Here is a 15,429-nt window from a genome sequence, read left to right as displayed (position 1 = left end):
AACGGCGTGAGTGACCTGCCTGCTGCCAGTTTGGGGGGGGGGGGGGGGGGGAGCTTTCTATTGTGGGCTGAAAGGGCGTCAGGAAGTAGAACAGACTCTAGGCCACTACTCGCTCACACAAGCACACAGCGTCCGCAAAACAGGGGCCTGAGTCAGCAGCGAGCTGAAACTCATTTGTTGCCTAACCATGCACTCCATATGGCTCCTGCTTCTAACCCATTTCCAATTGAATCAACAAATAACAGTAACACCGAGTTACTAGTCAGGTCAACACTTAGGCAAACAGATGCAGTCAGCTGATGTCTCTAGGGCCTGACTGTGACTGGAAGAGAAGGGTTACCATGGAGCATTTCCTTTCTTCAGACTACCAGCCATCTGCCTGAGGAAACAGACTTAGAATGACAGCGGGAGTTAACAATAGCTGAAATGACTTTTTCAAAAACAATAACACAAGTCTTTGTACAGAGAAGTACGTCACAGATGGGGCGGCAGGTAGCCTGGCAGGTAGGAGGATTGGGCCAGTAACCGAAAGGTTGCTCCAGCACCTCTGATTCAGAGTGGTTGGGTTAAATGCAGAATACATATTCAGTTGTACAACTGACTAGTTATCTCCCTTATGTACAAAACCAAATAGTAAGGCTGTCCCCGACTAAAACAATCTGGGTCAACCAAGCGTAGTCTGTTCTTTCGACCAATCAATTGGTCAATATTAACTGTATTTTCACATATATAGACACAACCTATGTCTGAATAAAATCAACTATAATTAGGCTTCTTTGTCTGATGCTTTAATTAAAAATCAAGACAAATTACTAAAGAGGGAGCAAGAGATCGATATAGCTGCTGTTGCTGGCCTTGGCAGATTCTGCCATTATGTTCCTGAAGTTGCCAGTAACAGGCTACACCAGCAGTCTACAACCGTCTCCATTTGGAGTGCCAAGTCATCCTACCATTTCTACTGATCTGCATGCCAGTTATGATTTTCATATGCATATTTGTGTTAGTTTCATTTATAATAAAGGTTTTCATATGTCAAAATCAACATCATGTGGTTAATCAAAATTCTATCTAAATAACAATACAAATCAAAAAGTAACTTCTATTGGCAATATGTAAAAATAGCCGACATAAACCCAACAAATAAGGGCCTCCCGAGTGGTGCAGCGGTCTAAGGTACTGCATCGCAGTGGAAGAGGCGTCACTACAGACCCGGGTTCGATCCCTGGCTGTAGCACAACTGGTCGTGATCGGAAGCCCCATAGGGCGGCGCACAATTGGCTCAGCGTCGTCCGGGTTTGGGGACGGTTTGGCCGAGGGGTGGCTTTACTCTAGTGACTCCTTGTGGCGAGTCGAGTTCCTGCACGCTGACCCCGGTCGCCAGTTGAACTGTGTTTCCTCTGACAACGTTAGTTGCGGGTTTAGTGGGCTCATGTTTCAGAGGACGCATGAGTCGACCTTCGCCTCCCAAGCACGTTGAGGAGTTGCAGCAATGAGACAAGATCGAAATTGGGGAAAAAGGGGGTAAAATAAAACAAATTATAAAAATACATATACAAAAAAAAAAAATACTAAAAAAATTTAACAAAATTAAAATAAAATAAAAATCGCAGCCCGCAGGTAGAAAATACCCGGATAAAAATAAATATCACATTGGCTATGCTTGGCCTGTCTGTAAGGAACTTGAAACACTTTGGTCTGGCCTGAAGCTTGCTAGCAAACTGGCATAAAATATTCTGGGCCCTCAGCATTCCCAGGACAAAGACACAGCTATAGGCTATTTGAGCAAGGGATAATTAGTAAATCAGGAAGGTCTATTTTACGACAGTCCCACCGGATCAGAGCATGACCTTTTTTCCCCTTTTCATGCTGAGTGGTTACGGAAAGAGAGAGAGAGCTGGAAATACTTTTTAAATAAGCTACATTGAGGAACTGTTGTCATTCTCAATGGATATAAAAACAGATGTTAATTTACTAGCTTTTTGGAGGTGAAGAAATGACTGAGAAGCTCCACAGTGATGATGAGTTAAGACAATCAGAAGCCGTATCAGATCCCCATATGGACACATTCACAGGCCAGGTAGCCTAGGCATAGTTCTAAGCGTAATCAGGTGCGTGTCCTTACTCGAGATTGACAGGAGCGCCGAAAAACAAAAGACAATTAAATAAATTGACAACTAGTAAATGTTATGAAATAAACAAACATTTCCCTCACAAGTGTAGCCTGTGTTGTGCGCTCCGCAAACGTGTGTCCGCAAACCTGTCCACTCCTACAATGAGATCAGCAAGACTCTTATAATAATATATTCAATTAATTAACAGAAATTACAGTAACTAAACAAACATTGTAGATGAGACATTATGGTAATTAATTGTCAACGTAATACTGGTGGGCCATCTCAGCATTCTCCGCAATGGATTAGTCCACTCAGACTGCCCGTGAATCAGACTGCCCGTGAATCAGACCGCCCGTGAATCAGACCGCCCGTGAATCAGACCGCCCGTGAATCAGACCGCCCGTGAATCAGACCGCCCGTGAATCAGACCGCCCGTGAATCAGACCGCCCGTGAATCAGACCGCCCGTGAATCAGACCGCCCGTGAATCAGACCGCCGTCTCGTGTGCCACTGCTCGACAAAAGAAATCTGTCGACCAACTGCCTGCCTATCAACCAAACAATCGACCAGTCGAATAAAAGGGGTAGGACCTACAAAATGGAAACAAATGAAGGGATATAGTCCCCACAGCAGGTGATAAAGTATTCATCTATCCAAATGTTATCAAGTTAACCCCCTAAGGTCGATGTCCTCATCGCCACGGAAATTGAATAAGCATAATTTAAAAAAATCCCCATAAAAATCTGTCCGTTTAATCTAGTGATATGTTTTTGCACCGGCTGGGTCTCAATCCATCGACTGAGAAATGCAACGTCGCATTTCCACAGCAGCGGAAGGTGACAGAGCTAGAGCGGTGTTGATCAGACCAAAATCATCTGTTTTTTATTTTAACTATGAAGAAAGGTTTTTTCTCCTCTCTAGAGTACAAGTCAGGGATGTGATCTGAACATGTTGTTGAACTGCTTTAGTAGAGGACATTTCATAATAACAGAGAAACTGCCAGAGGGAGTCAGTCCGTTGAGTCAACTTATGTAACCCGACCAGCATGAGGACAAAGGCCTGTTTCAAATTCCCTGGCCCAGTAAGAGAACATGGTAGAGTCCCAAATGGCATCCTATTCCCTACATAGTGCACTCCTTTTGCCCAGAGCCCTATGAGTCTGGGTCAAAAGTAGTGAACGATATAGCAGATTGGGCAACTTCCCAAATGGCACCCTGTGTGAGACCTTTTTATCTTTTACATAAACACAACCCTCCTCCCTGGGTCCCCGTCCGCTCCTCCCTGGGTCCCCGTCCGCTCCTCCCTGGGTCCCCGTCCGCTCCTCCCTGGGTCCCCGTTTCTCCCACCCTTGGCTGTGATTGGCTGACAGACAAGGCCCGAGGTTCAGAACAATCACAAGAGGAAGTTTGTGCTGAGTTAGCAGCTGCTGCAGGACAATAGACTACAGTAACAACTGTACTGGAGGGTTTAACACTGGCTACAGGACACACCACGCCTCACAGCTACCCTTTTAAATAACACACTGGCTACAGGACACACAATGTCTCACAGCTACCATTTAAATAACACTGGCTACAGGACACAGTGATGACCACGTCTCACAGCTACCATTTAAATAACACTGGCTACAGGACACACCACGCCTCACAGCTACCATTTAAATAACATTGGCTACAGGACACACCACGCAGTGATGATCACGTCTCACAGCTACCATTTAAATAACACTGGCTACAGGACGCAGTGATGACCATGTCTCACAGCTACCATTTAAATAACACACTGGCTACAGGACACACCACGCCTCACAGCTACCATTTAAATAACACTGGCTACTGGACGCAGTGATGACCACGCCTCACAGCTACCATTTAAATAACACACTGGCTACAGGACACACCACGTCTCACAGCTAGCATTTAAATAACACTGGCTATAGGACACACCACGCAGTGATGACCACGCCTCACAGCTACCATTTAAATAACACTGGCTATAGGACACACCACGCAGTGATGACCACGCCTCACAGCTACCATTTAAATAACACTGGCTACAGGACACACCACGCAGTGATGACCACGCCTCACAGCTACCATTTAAATAACACTGGCTACAGGACACACCACGCAGTGATGACCACGCCTCACAGCTACCATTTAAATAACACTGGCTATAGGACGCAGTGATGACATCTCACAGCTACCACAACAGAGGCAGCAACAAGCTATGCCAAAATACTAAAATCAAACATAACTAACCACTTCAAACCTGCATATCACCCACCCGACAGACATCACCCGACAGTCTGAATGAAGGGAAGTTGTGCATTGCGTACATGGCTGATGAAAAACAGGGAGTATCTAGAGTCGCATCCCAACTAACCCCCATTTCCTACATAGTGAGTAGTGTACTGAATGGGATACCATTTGGGACCCAGCTCAGGGCTAGTTTCCCCAGGTAGCAGAGAATGAAGAGTCACATGGTCCCCAGTCCCCCAGTTTACCACGCGGCCCCCCAGTTTACCACGCGGCCCCCCAGTGTGTCCCCGTTTAGCACACGGCCTCCAGTGTGTCCCCGTTTAGCACACGGCCTCCAGTGTGTCCCCGTTTAGCACACGGCCTCCAGTGTGTCCCCGTTTAGCACACGGCCTCCAGTGTGTCCCCGTTTAGCACACGGCCTCCAGTGTGTCCCCGTTTAGCACACGGCCTCCAGTGTGTCCCCGTTTAGCACACGGCCTCCAGTGTGTCCCCGTTTAGCACACGGCCTCCAGTGTGTCCCCGTTTAGCACACGGCCTCCAGTGTGTCCCCGTTTAGCACACGGCCTCCAGTGTGTCCCCGTTTAGCACACGGCCTCCAGTGTGTCCCCGTTTAGCACACGGCCTCCAGTGTCCCCCCGTTTAGCACACGGCCTCCAGTGTCCCCGTTTAGCACACGGCCTCCAGTGTCCCCGTTTAGCACACGGCCTCCAGTGTCCCCGTTTAGCACACGGCCTCCAGTGTCCCCGTTTAGCACACGGCCTCCAGTGTCCCCGTTTAGCACACGGCCTCCAGTGTCCCCGTTTAGCACATGGCCTCTTTAGTTCCAGACGTAGGTAAGAGCAGTGTGCAACACGTGGCCCGTCACTAGTCTAAAACTTGTGTTGATATCCAAACCTCTGACACCCTACAACGTTAACAAGGTGGTGCTGTAGACACAGATACCAACCTTGGGGAAATAAAGTAGCACTCTGTCATTTACACTTTATTCATGTCTGAACTAACGTTTTGGCACACCGTGACTTCGTCAGGTTCGATCATGAAACCTGGTTCACACAATATCTGGGAGTTTTATAGAATGTGACACTTTCTTGATATTCAGTCAGCCACAGAGACGCACGTATAACCAGAGAGGCTGAGGCAGAGAGAGGCACAGGCAGAGAGAGGCAGAGAACAGCACCTTGACAGCATATTCCTTCTGGGTGATGAGGTTGATACAGGTCCGGACGACAGCATAGGCCCCCTCGCCCAGCACCTCCATCTGCAGCACGTACACATCTGATGACAAAATATTAACATGGAAGCTATAAAAATACAGGAGCGTTGCACACTATATGTACAGTGCATTTGTAAAGTATTCAGACCCCTTACAAATTGTTACATTACAGCCTTACTCAAAAATTGATGAAATACATTTTTTTCTGCCACCAATCTACACAAAAAAAAACATAATGACTAATGATAATTTATTACTAATACAAAACCTTATTTACATAAGTATTCAGACCCTTTGCTATGAGACTTGAATTTGAGCTCTGGTGCATCCTGTTTCCATTGATCATCCTTGAGATGTTTCTACAGCTTGATTGGAGTCCATCTGTGGTAAATTCAATTGATTGGACATGATTTGGAAAGGCACACCTGTCTATATAAGGTCGCACAGTTGACAGTGCATGTCAGAGCAAAAACCAAGCCATGAGGTCGAAGGAATTGTCCGTAGAGCTCCGTGACAGGATTGTGTCGAGGCACAGATCTGGGGAAGGAAACGAAAAAAAATGTCTGCAATATTGAAGGTCCCCAAGAACACAGTGGCCATCATTCTTAAATGGAAGAAGTTTGGAACCACCAAGACTCTTCTTAGAGCTGGTCGCCAAACTGAGCAATCGGGGGAGAAGGGCCTTGGTCAGGGAGGTGTCCAAGAACCCGATGGTTACTCTGACAGAGCTCTAGAGTTCCTCTGTGGAGATGGGAGAACCTTCCAGAAGGACAACCATCTCTGCAGCACTCCACTTATCAGGCCGTTATGGTAAAGTGGCCAGACAGAAGCCACTCCTCAGTAAAATGCACATGAGAGCCTGCTTGGAATTTGCCAAAAGGCCCCTAAAGACTCTCAGACCATGAGAAACAAGATTCTCTGGTCTGGTGAAATCAAGATTGAACTCTTTGGCCTGAAAGCCACGCGTCAAGTCTGGAGAAACCTGGCACCATCCCTACAGTGAAGCACGGTGGTGGCAGCATCATGCTGTGGGGATGTTTTTCAGGGGCAGGGACTGGGAGACTAGTCAGGCTTGAGGGAAAGACGGACGGAGCAAAGTACAGAGAGATCCTTGATGAAAACCTGCTCCAGAGAGCTCAGGACCTCAGACTGGGGCGAAGGTACACTTTCCAACAGGACAACAACCCTGAGCACACAGTCAAGACAATACAGGAGTGGCTTCGGGACAATTCTCTCTCCTTGAGTGGCCCGGCCAGAGCCCGGACTTGAACCCGATCTAACATTTGACAGAGCTTCAGAGGATCTGCAGAGAATAATGGGAGAAACTCCCCAAAAACAGGTGCGCCAAGCTTGTAGCGTCATACCCAAGAAGACTCGAGGCTGTAATCGCTGCCAAAGGCGCTTCAAAGCACTGAGTAAAAGGTCTGAATACTTATGGAAATGTGATATTTCCGTTTTTTGGTTTTGTCATTATGGGGTATTGTGTGTAGATTGACAAGGGAAATTAATCAATTTTAGATGGCTGTAACGTAACAAAATGTGGAAACCGTCAAGGGGTCTGAATACTTTCCAAATGCACTGTACATAAACTCCAAGTAATTTATTGGGTATGAAGGCAGTGACGCCGAAACGTTGGTGGTTACCCAATAAATTACTGGGAGATATACACACAGAAAGAGAAACTTTTTATAGCTTACAGTTTATTTGCCATTAGTCAGCACCTTATTGTCTCTGGGTGAGCGCTAATTCATGCTTTTTATTAAAATAATATTGAAGTAAAATGCTCTTTAATTATTATTTATTTTTTTACTTAACACTCATTTTTCTTACAACGGCATTGTTGGTTAAGGACTTGTAAGTAACTATTTCACTGTAAGGTCTACTACACCTGTTGTTTTCAGCATTTCACTGTAAGGTCTACTACACCTGTTGTATTCGGTGCATTTCACTGTAAGGTCTACTACACCTGTTGTATTCGGTGCATTTCACTGTAAGGTCTACTACACCTGTTGTATTCGGTGCATTTCACTGTAAGGTCTACTACACCTGTTGTATTCGGTGCATGTGACAAATAAAATTGTATCTGACAAGAAACAACAAATAAGCATATTTCATGCAGGATGATCTAGATAAAAGCTAGTTTGTTTGGTACGTTAGTTAAATGTAAAAGTTGGGGCCTGATGGGCAGAACACATGTGGATGTATACATTTGGGATTATTATATAGCGTACTCACATGCTTTCATTTGACAGCGGATAATCATTATCTAGTACAACATTCAGAAAGGGCACTCGCACATCTGAGCAATCTTTTTTTTGCAGGTATATGATAACAGTTGAACAAGACGAAGGAAAAAAGGAATCCGCACACTACTCTTGATAGTATCACTGATATTTAATGAGCTTTACGCATCGGCCTCCGTCAGAGCTTTACGCATCGGCCTCCGTCAGAGCTTTACGCATCGGCCTCGCGGCCTCCGTCAGAGCTTTACGCATCGGCCTCCGTCAGAGCTTTACGCATCGGCCTCCGTCAGAGCTTTACGCATCGGCCTCCGTCAGAGCTTTACGCATCGGCCTCCGTCAGAGCTTTACGCATCGGCCTCCGTCAGAGCTTTACGCATCGGCCTCCGTCAGAGCTTTACGCATCGGCCTCCGTCAGAGCTTTACGCAGCGGCCTCCGTCAGAGCTTTACGCAGCGGCCTCCGTCAGAGCTTTACGCATCGGCCTCGCGGCCTCCGTCAGAGCTTTACGCATCGGCCTCGCGGCCTCCGTCAGAGCTTTACGCATCGGCCTCGCGGCCTCCGTCAGAGCTTTACGCATCGGCCTCGCGGCCTCCGTCAGAGCTTTACGCATCGGCCTCGCGGCCTCCGTCAGAGCTTTACGCATCGGCCTCGCGGCCTCCGTCAGAGCTTTTGTGAATTTCTTTTGAAATATAAATAATTTTCTAGTGACTTGCCTTGGAATCGTCCAGTGAAACTGTCGGTGACCCTGCATCTCTTCTTCTTCTTGGTCCTCTTCTTGGCATCTGGGATGTTAATAGGCTGGCTGGCTGGCATGTCTAAGGAGGGAGGAGGATAGGAGATGAGGGGACAGTTGATGGCATACATCCAGAGTTACAGGTCTGCTGGTTGAGCGTCTTTGGACGAGAGCGGCAGAGAGAGAGAGAGAGAGAGAGAGAGGACAGAATGGAGACGGCACAATAACACATCCTGGGTAAAGAAGGGGAGAGTGGTCACTAAGTGGGTCACGTTGCAACAGTTCTAGGATCGAAAAGAAACGGAACACTGCTCTCAGATCAGCTTTTCTCCATTAAAATCTTTCCTAAACATTGTAATCATTTCACAATTACTGACGACGGATCAGCTCATAGAATGATATTACCACCTAATGGCTTCAAATATTGTGTCTTATTCTAATGCTTCCTCAATACAAACGCAGTAAATCACAGACCAGACACATCATTGAGCACAGGGCTACACATTAAATACACTGCTCAAAAAAATAAAGGGAACACTTAAACAACACAATGTAACTCCAAGTCAATCACACTTCTGTGAAATCAAACTGTCCACTTAGGAAGCAACACTGATTGACAATACATTTCACATGCTGTTGTGCAAATGGAATAGACAACAGGTGGAAATTATAGGCAATTAGCAAGACACCCCCAATAAAGGAGTGGTTCTGCAGGTGGGGACCACAGACCACTTCTCAGTTCCTATGCTTCCTGGCTGATGTTTTGGTCACTTTTGAATGCTGGCGGTGCTTTCACTCTAGTGGTAGCATGAGACGGAGTCTACAACCCACACAAGTGGCTCAGGTAGTGCAGCTCATCCAGGATAGCCCATCAATGCGAGCTGTGGCAAGAAGGTTTGCCGTGTCTGTCAGCGTAGTGTCAAGAGCATGGAGGCGCTACCAGGAGACAGGCCAGTACATCAGGAGACGTGGAGGAGGCCGTAGGAGGGCAACAACCCAGCAGCAGGACCGCTACCTCCGCCTTTGTGCAAGGAGGAGCAGGAGAAGCACTGCCAGAGCCCTGCAAAATGACCTCCAGCAGGCCACAAATGTGCATGTGTCTGCTCAAACGGTCAGAAACAGACTCCATGAGGGTGACTTGTTTTAAGGACATTACAAAGTTGGATCAGCCTGTAGTTTGGCTTTCCACTTTAATTTTGAGTGTGACTCCAAATCCAGACCTCCATGGGTTGATAAATTGGATTTCCATTGATTATTTGTGTGATTTTGTTGTCAGCACATTCAACTATGTAAAGAAAAAAGTATTTAATAAGATTATTTCTTTCATTCAGATCTAGGATGTGTTGTTTAAGTGTTCACTTTATTTTTTTGAGTAGTATATATTGAGACAAATTACAAAGAGCAAAAAGAAGCCCAGCTCCGCCTAGAGCCAGCTCCGCCTAGAGCCATCCCCGCCTACCAGAGCCGCCTGCCTCCGCCTGCCTACCAGAGCCGCCGCCTGCCAGAGCCTCCGCCTGCCAGAGCCTCCGCCTGCCAGAGCCTCCGCCTGCCAGAGCCTCCGCCTGCCAGAGCCTCCGCCTGCCAGAGCCTCCGCCTGCCAGAGCCTCCGCCTGCCAGAGCCTCCGCCTGCCAGAGCCTCCGCCTGCCAGAGCCTCCGCCTGCCAGAGCCTCCGCCTGCGCCTACCAGAGCCGCCTGCGCCTACCAGAGCCGCCTGCGCCTACCAGAGCCGCCTGCGCCTACCAGAGCCGCCTGCGCCTACCAGAGCCGCCTGCGCCTACCAGAGCCGCCTGCGCCTACCAGAGCCGCCTGCGCCTACCAGAGCCGCCTGCGCCTACCAGAGCCGCCTGCGCCTACCAGAGCCGCCTGCGCCTACCAGAGCCGCCTGCGCCTACCAGAGCCGCCTGCGCCTACCAGAGCCGCCTGCGCCTACCAGAGCCGCCTCCGCCTACCAGAGCCGCCTCCGCCTACCAGAGCCGCCTAGAGCCGCCTACCAGAGCCGCCTAGAGCCGCCTACCAGAGCCGCCTAGAGCCGCCTACCAGAGCCGCCTCCGCCTAAAGCCGCCTCCGCCTAGAGCCGCCGCCGCCTAGAGCCGCCGCCTAGAGCCACCTCCGCCTACCGCCGCCTAGAGCCACCTAGAGCCACCTCCGCTTACCGCCACCTCCGCCTAGAGTCACCTCCTCCTACCGCCGCCTAGAGTCACCTCCTCCTACCGCCGCCTAGAGCCACCTCCGCCTAGAGCCACCTCCGCCTAGAGCCGCCTAGAGCCACCTCCGACTACCGCCGCCTAGAACCATCCCCGCCTAGAGTCGCCTCCGCCCGCCTCCGCCTACAGCCCGCCTCCGCCCGCCTCCGCCTACAGCCCGGCAACAAGGCAGAGATAACGATGCTCCTAGGAAGACTAACGATGAATTTAGCCTTCAGATGGCTTTGGGAAACAGGGAGAGTTATGACGGGAGTTCTGTTATCATGCAGATGAAAGCAGCAGAGGTAGTATATGATATGCCAGCGTCACCCATCTAATCAGGACTGAAGTTTAACTGACAGACATAGTGATGATACCCTCATAGCAAGGTCACTGCGAGTCAGATGGCCCCTGTGTGTGTGTGTGTGTGTGTGTGTGTGTGTGTGTGTGTGTGTGTGTGTGTGTGTTTTAAAAATCAAATCAGAAACAGTAAATCCCAAATCAAAAAAGGACTTTGATGCCAGGAACTTACCAGGTCTTGGGGGACAATCTAAATGTAAGTTTGACTCGTGGAGACTAGAGTCTGTTTTGGTATAATCTTCAGAATTAAAAGGGTTTTGGACCTAAGGGAGGAACAGAACAGAAACAGACAAGGCTTTGAGTTTGACACAGCCTAGAGGAGAGTCATTCACATCACAAGGCCATTTGAAGCAGCAGGAAAGACTAAACATTTCTCCCCACAGGCCAAAGGACCGATTTAGTCCAAACCAAAATCCTCCTCAGACCCTGGCTGACCTCCAGGTTAAAACTGAACAAATCCTTCTCCTGACACCCGGGACATATTTAGATTGTCACAGCCAAGAGTGGCCTGTAGAAGAAGCAGAGGTGTCATTAAGAGCAATAGAGATCTATGACAAAGCATTAAACCTCTGATTCATCTATTAAAAAGGGTATTTGATAGCAACGGGAGGGTGGGGACGGTCCAATGACTAACATACCTTCTAAACGGTTCTGTTACGGGGGGATGGTCCAATGACTAACCTACCTTCTAAACGGTTCTGTGATGGGAGGGGAGGATGGTCCAATGACTAACCTACCTTCTAAACGGTTCTGTGAAGGGGGAGGAGGGATGGTCCAATGACTAACCTACCTTCTAAACGGTTCTGTGACGGTGGGATGGTCCAATGACTAACCTACCTTCTAAACGGTTCTGTGACGGGTGGAGGGGATGGTCCAATTACTAACCTACCTTCTAAACGGTTCTGTGACGGGGGAGGGGGGCTACGGTCCAATGACTAACCTACCTTCTAAACGGTTCTGGGACAGGGACGGTCCAATTACTAACCTACCTTCTAAACGGTTCTGTGACGGGGGAGGGGGGCTACGGTCCAATGACTAACCTACCTTCTAAACGGTTCTGGGACAGGGACGGTCCAATGACTAACCTACCTTCTAAACGGTTCTGTGATGGGAGGGGGGGGGGATGGTCCAATGACTAACCTACCTTCTAAACGGTTCTGTGATGGGAGGGGGGATGGTCCAATGACTAACCTGCCTTCTAAACGGTTCTGTGACGGGGGAGGATGGTCCAATGACTAACCTACCATCTAAACGGTTCTGTGACGGGGGAGGGGGGGACAGTCTAATGAGTAACCTACTTTCTAAACGGTTCTGTGACAGGGTGGGGGGGACGGTCCAATGACTAACCTACCTTCTAAACGGTTCTGTGACGGGGGAGGGGGGATGGTCCAATGACTAACCTACCTTCTAAATGGTTCTGTGACGAGGGAGGGGACGGTCCAATGACTAACCTACCTTCTAAACGGTTCTGGGACAGGGACGGTCCAATGACTAACCTACCTTCTAAACGGTTCTGTGACGGGGGGATGGTCCAATGACTAACCTACCTTCTAAACGGTTCTGTGACGGGGAGGGGGGGATGGTCCAATGACTAACCTACCTTCTAAACGGTTCTGTGATGGGGGGGACAGTCCAATGACTAACCTACCTTGTAAACGGTTCTGTGACGGGGAGGATGGTCCAATGACTAATGTACATTCTAAACGGTTCTGTGATGGGGAGGGGGGATGGTCCAATGACTAACCTACCTTCTAAACCGTTCTGTGACTGGGGGATGGTCCAATGACTAACCTACCTTCTAAACGGTTCTGTGACGGGGGAGGGGGGGGGGACGGTACAATGACTAACCTACCTTCTAAACGGTTCTGGGACAGGGACGGTCCAATGACTAACCTACCTTCTAAACGGTTCTGTGACGGGGAGGGGGGATGGTCCAATGACTAACCTACCTTCTAAACGGTTCTGTGACGGTGGAGGGGGGGACGGTCTAATGACTAACCTACCTTCTAAACGGTTCTGTGAAGGGGGGATGGTCCAATGACTAACCTACCTTCTAAACGGTTCTGTGATGGGGGAGGGGGGGGATGGTCCAATGACTAACCTACCTTCTAAACGGTTCTGTGACGGGGGGATGGTCCAATGACTAACCTACCTTCTAAACGGTTCTGTGACGGGGGAGGGGGGGACAGTCTAATGACTAACCTACCTTCTAAACGTTTCTGTGACGGGGGAGGGGGGGGGGGGGGTTCAGTGAGCAGTGAACAAGAAACTATTAAGAGCAGTTTGATGCTACCCCCCCAAATGCAAATGCAATTGCACTTGAATAATTCCCACAGTGATTCGCTAGGCCGGCTAAGCTATGAAACCACAAACTATTGCAGACTCTAAACCTTAATGCTGCGTTCAAGACTACTGTGAACTCTGAGGACAAACAAGCTCCAACTGGGAATATGCTTTTTGCACGTTGATCCAACTCGGAATTCCAACTCGTGACTCTTTCTAGAGCGCCGACTTTCCGACCTGAAGATCACTGATGCCATTATTTGACTTTTTTTTTTGAATATTTTTCAGTTGTCTGCCATAACCCCAAATATAAAAGTAAACATTGGCTGTTAATTACATTTTTTTGGACATAGTGTGGGGTCACAAGAACTTTTAGATATGAAAATGGACTTGTGGGGAAAAAGTAATTGGAACCGCTGTCTAATACCCCTGTCTCATTAATTAAGTAATTAATTAAAGCAGAGGTCTAATATTGGGCTAGGGCAAACGTGAGACACCACAGAGTGACCACAGTTACACTTCTGCACTCTCCCCAGGAAGGTATACATACCTTACTGTCACTGACTGAAATAGCATTGTCTGGGATCCAGACTGACTGGACTAAAATTAACACAGAAGATATGCAATGACTGAGCAACATCCGTTCACAATATTGTAACGCATGTTCCTCCAGCCTTTGAATCAATTCGGTTCTTCAATACTTCTATTCAATTAAGAAACACATTTGGATAATGACTTTTTTAAAAGCAGTAATAATAAACAAAAAGAGTAACTCACATTAAAAGAGCGGTGGAAGCCAGTGACTTCTGGGGTGGTATTCTGAACCATTTTTGGATGTCGGTCTTGGTTAATTTAGACGATATACTGATTTAGATTAGGTATGCACTGTCACTGTGGTCCAACGCTAGAGACAGAAGACACGGCAGTTAGATGTGATCCGTCGGTAGTCTTGACATAGATTGTTGTTGGATGGTTAAGTGGTCATTTAAAAACGGGATTCCTGTTGTGAGACAGTAAAAAAACATTTGTCACTAGCTGATATAACCGAGTCAAGTGGACACGGCTAGCCCATTCAAATTTCCCTTTAGTTTACTAACGTTACAGTTGAAATGAAACAAAGTTAAAACCTTTTAAATAGATTTGTTGGCATTGTGAAAATGCATTCAAAATGTCTACATTACCCAAAGAGGTATCTAGACTGAACTAGTTTGAACGTCCATTGAGCATCCATTGTTGTTTTTAAAAACACGTCATGTTCACCAACAGTAACTTTAGCTAGGTATGCTAACCTCGCTAGCTAGATTACCACAGGGTTGAAGTTGACTCAACTCCTGATAAACTCGTAACATATTTCGGGTACGGTCGATATCCCCAAAACTTTATGACAGATAATAATATATTCCAGATATTCCATTTTAATTTACCCCGTTATTGTCCGTGTTACTCCAGCCTGCCTTTGTTGAATGACCGTTGATTATTTCGAGAAGCAGCGAATGGCTGTGAGGGGCTGGCTTTTTATAACCTCTGATGATCCCCCCCCCCCCCCCCCACGCCCACTCTGGACCGGTTTATCCAATCAGCTCACAGTAAACACTGACGACATAACATTAGGACACACATGATAGGATAATTTAGCAAAGGAAGGCGGAGCAATGTTTTTCATATGCAACTTCAACGCAACCGACTGCAACCCAAATTGCACGTAATCTATAGCCTAGTTCAAATCAAATCAAATCAAATGTATTTCTAAAGCCCTTCTTACATCAGCTGATATCTCAAAGTGCTGTACAGAAACCCAGCCTAAAACCCCAAACAGCAAGCAATGCAGGTGTAGAAGCACGGTGGCTAGGAAAAACTCCCTAGAAAGGCCAAAACCTAGGAAGAAACCTAGAAAGGAACCTAGAGAAGAACCTAGAAAGGAACCAGGCTATGAGGGGTGGCCAGTCCTCAGTCCTCCAGTTTCATCCTGTTACATCCCTGGCATGTTTTTGAATTAGCGGTATCGTCATTAGGCAATCTGATACGAGTTACCATAAGTG

The 15,429-nt window shown here is 47.8% G+C and overlaps 1 protein-coding gene across 2 annotated transcripts in view; it reads right to left on the bottom strand.

Moving 5' to 3' along the window:
• The window catches only part of LOC106569835 (MAP kinase-interacting serine/threonine-protein kinase 2), a 55,363-nt gene extending 40,456 nt beyond the window's left edge, over window positions 1-14,907 (bottom strand). The window contains exons 1-5 of one of the 2 annotated variants that reach the window (XM_082961054.1): window positions 14,815-14,907; window positions 14,168-14,294; window positions 11,280-11,370; window positions 8,544-8,645; window positions 5,553-5,650 (exon numbers count right to left, since the gene is read on the bottom strand). In XM_082961054.1, coding sequence (XP_082817180.1) covers window positions 5,553-5,650; window positions 8,544-8,645; window positions 11,280-11,370; window positions 14,168-14,218 — 342 coding nt within the window. In that variant the 5' untranslated portion in view covers window positions 14,219-14,294; window positions 14,815-14,907. Of the gene's footprint in view, window positions 1-5,552; window positions 5,651-8,543; window positions 8,646-11,279; window positions 11,371-14,167; window positions 14,391-14,814 lie in introns of both variants that reach the window. The other variant, XM_082961053.1, reaches the window with a different exon arrangement.
• Between the last annotated feature and the right edge of the window lie 522 nt (window positions 14,908-15,429).

The sequence above is a fragment of the Salmo salar genome, chromosome 14 (genome assembly GCF_965601325.2).
Source record: "Salmo salar chromosome 14, fSalSal1, whole genome shotgun sequence".
Taxonomy (NCBI): domain Eukaryota; kingdom Metazoa; phylum Chordata; class Actinopteri; order Salmoniformes; family Salmonidae; genus Salmo; species Salmo salar.
The sequence above is the reverse complement of the archived record's forward strand: the minus strand, read 5'-3'. Positions and strand labels throughout refer to the sequence as shown.